Genomic DNA, 2,461 nt, shown 5'->3' on the forward strand with positions numbered 1-2,461 from the left:
GACCCCGATGAGGATGACGAGCATGCAGATGAGCTTCCCTGCGATGGTTTCTGACAGTTTGTGCAGAAATTCTTTGGTTATGCAAACTGATTGTTGCAGCAGCTGTCCGGGTGGCTGGTCTCAGACGATCTTGGAGGCGAGTATGCTGGCTGTGGAGGTCCTGGGCTGGTGTGGTCTGCGGTTGTGAGGCCGGTTGGATGTACTGCCAAATTCTCTGAAATGCCTTTGGAGATGGCTTATGGTAGAGAAATGAACATTCAATTCACAGGGAACAGCTCTGGTGGACCTTCCTGCAGTCAGCATGCCAATTGCACGCGCCCTCAAAACTTGCGACATCTGTGGCATTGTGCTGTGTGATAAAACTGCACATTTTAGAGTGGCCTTTTATTGTGGCCAGCCTAAGGCACAACTGTGCAATAATCATGCTGTCTAATCAGCATCTTGATATGCCACACCTGTGAGGTGGATGGATTATCTCGGTAAAGGAGAAGTGCTCACGAACACAGATTTAGACAGATTTGTGAACAATATCTGAGAGAAATAGGCCTTTTGTGTACATGGAAAAAGTCTTAGATCTTTGAGCTCAGCTCATGAAAAATGGGGGCAAAAATAAAATATATTATATAATATATTATAATTTTGTTCAGTGTAAATACAATCTGTTTTGAAATCTGTCAGCTAGACTCTTCTATAAAAATAAATACATGGGAAATAAATTCAAGAAATACCCACTAAAATAATGAGGTTCTATAACACATTCTCCAGAGTTATGTCATGGTTTGACTGATTTAAGACTTGTGTTGGTATTAACATGTTTTTAATTTCACACTTCATGATATCAATGTAAATTGCAAAGTCAATGCGTTTTCTTTTTCCAACGCAAATGAGTTTTGCTCTTGCTCATACTTTTTCTTTATCCATCCCTTACAGGCCACAACCATACTTTCACCATGGACCCCATCAACTGCTCATCAGTGGATCTCTCTGATGTTCTGGCCAGCAAGATGAGTCCCAGTAAAATCTTCCTCTCCCTGACTCTCTCCTTCCTGGCTGTGGCGACCACCGCCATCAACTCCCTGGTTATCACTGCTATCCTGATCACCCACAAACTCCACCAACCAGCCAACTACCTCATCTGCTCTCTAGCTTTGACAGACCTTCTAGTAGCTGTTCTGGTGATGCCCGTCAGCATTGTGTACATAGCAGAAGAGACGTGGGTTCTCGGTCCGATCGTGTGTCACCTTTGGTTGGGTGTCGACGTTACGTGCTGCACTTGCTCAATTTTACACCTAGCCGCCATTGCCCTTGATCGATACCGCGCCATTACCGATGCCGTGGCCTATTCCCAGAAACGCACCTATAAAAGAGCAATCATAACCATTTTGGCCCTGTGGACATTGTCAGTGCTGGTGTCTTTACCACCTTTAGTGTTGAGGAAATTCCCTTTGGAACACAAAGATGGGGAAAGGGAAGTCATGGACTGCTTGATTGAGCACGACCATGTGGCTTTCACAGTCTACTCCACTTTCGGAGCATTCTATATTCCACTGACCCTCATTTTGGTTCTTTACTACAAGATCTACAAGGCAGCGGAGACGCTGCGTAATCGTCGAGGGAGCAGCCGATTAGTCAGACAGACAGTGAGCAGCGTCATGCTTCCTGGAATGAGCTCCGATAAAGACATCGCCCTCAGTCCCGACACATTTTGTCCAGTCGAGAAGTCATTTTCCGATCCGTCGACAGATGGGGAAAGGGTGCGTATTACTTCTTCATCAGGTAATCTCATCAAAGTCCGCAGGAACCCAGGGGCCAGGGAGAGACGGGCGGCTTTGACATTAGGACTAATCCTGGGAGCCTTCGTGATTTGTTGGTTGCCGTTCTTCCTGAAGGAGGTGATTGTGAATATTTGGCCAAACTGCAGCACTTCCGCTGTACTCGCAGATTTCCTCACCTGGCTTGGATACCTCAATTCCCTCATCAATCCGCTAATATACACCATCTTTAATGAGGACTTTAAGAAAGCATTTAAAAGACTTCTGCCCCTCTGCTGCAGCAATATCCTGCGAAACTGACTGGGAGGGAAAGATAAATGTGGTTTTAAGGGTCAAAACTTGCAAATAACAATGACAATCCTGTCATACTGTAAATCACTAGACTTCTGCAAGAATGATACATCTTTCAGAGACATTTCATCAGTGTATTGTTTATATAGTGCTTTGGAACATGAGTGCATGTAAAAAAAAACAAACAAAAAAAAACATTTGCTCCACTTAATGATTTCAGTATTTTTGAAATCGAGGATTTTATATCAAATTAAAAAGCATCTGGTGCACAAATGTTATGTAAATTGACTCCACCAATGTTTGGCTGGTTAGCATGGTCCAGTTGCCCCTACTGACATATTGTAACTACACCATCTGGATCCCAAAATAATTTCTCTTCATTAACAGCATTCAAAAGT

The 2,461-nt window shown here is 43.8% G+C and overlaps 1 protein-coding gene across 1 annotated transcript in view; it reads left to right on the forward strand.

Moving 5' to 3' along the window:
* The window catches only part of LOC107552231 (5-hydroxytryptamine receptor 1F-like), a 14,347-nt gene extending 11,886 nt beyond the window's left edge, over positions 1–2,461 (forward strand). Inside the window, exon 2 of the mRNA XM_016234077.1 lies at positions 931–2,461. Within this exon, the coding sequence (XP_016089563.1) occupies positions 951–2,072 (1,122 nt within the window). The 5' untranslated portion in view covers positions 931–950 and the 3' untranslated portion in view covers positions 2,073–2,461. The remainder of the gene's footprint in view (positions 1–930) is intronic.

Source organism: Sinocyclocheilus grahami, unplaced genomic scaffold (genome assembly GCF_001515645.1).
Source record: "Sinocyclocheilus grahami isolate Dianchi unplaced genomic scaffold, SAMN03320097.WGS_v1.1 scaffold443.1, whole genome shotgun sequence".
NCBI lineage: Eukaryota > Metazoa > Chordata > Actinopteri > Cypriniformes > Cyprinidae > Sinocyclocheilus > Sinocyclocheilus grahami.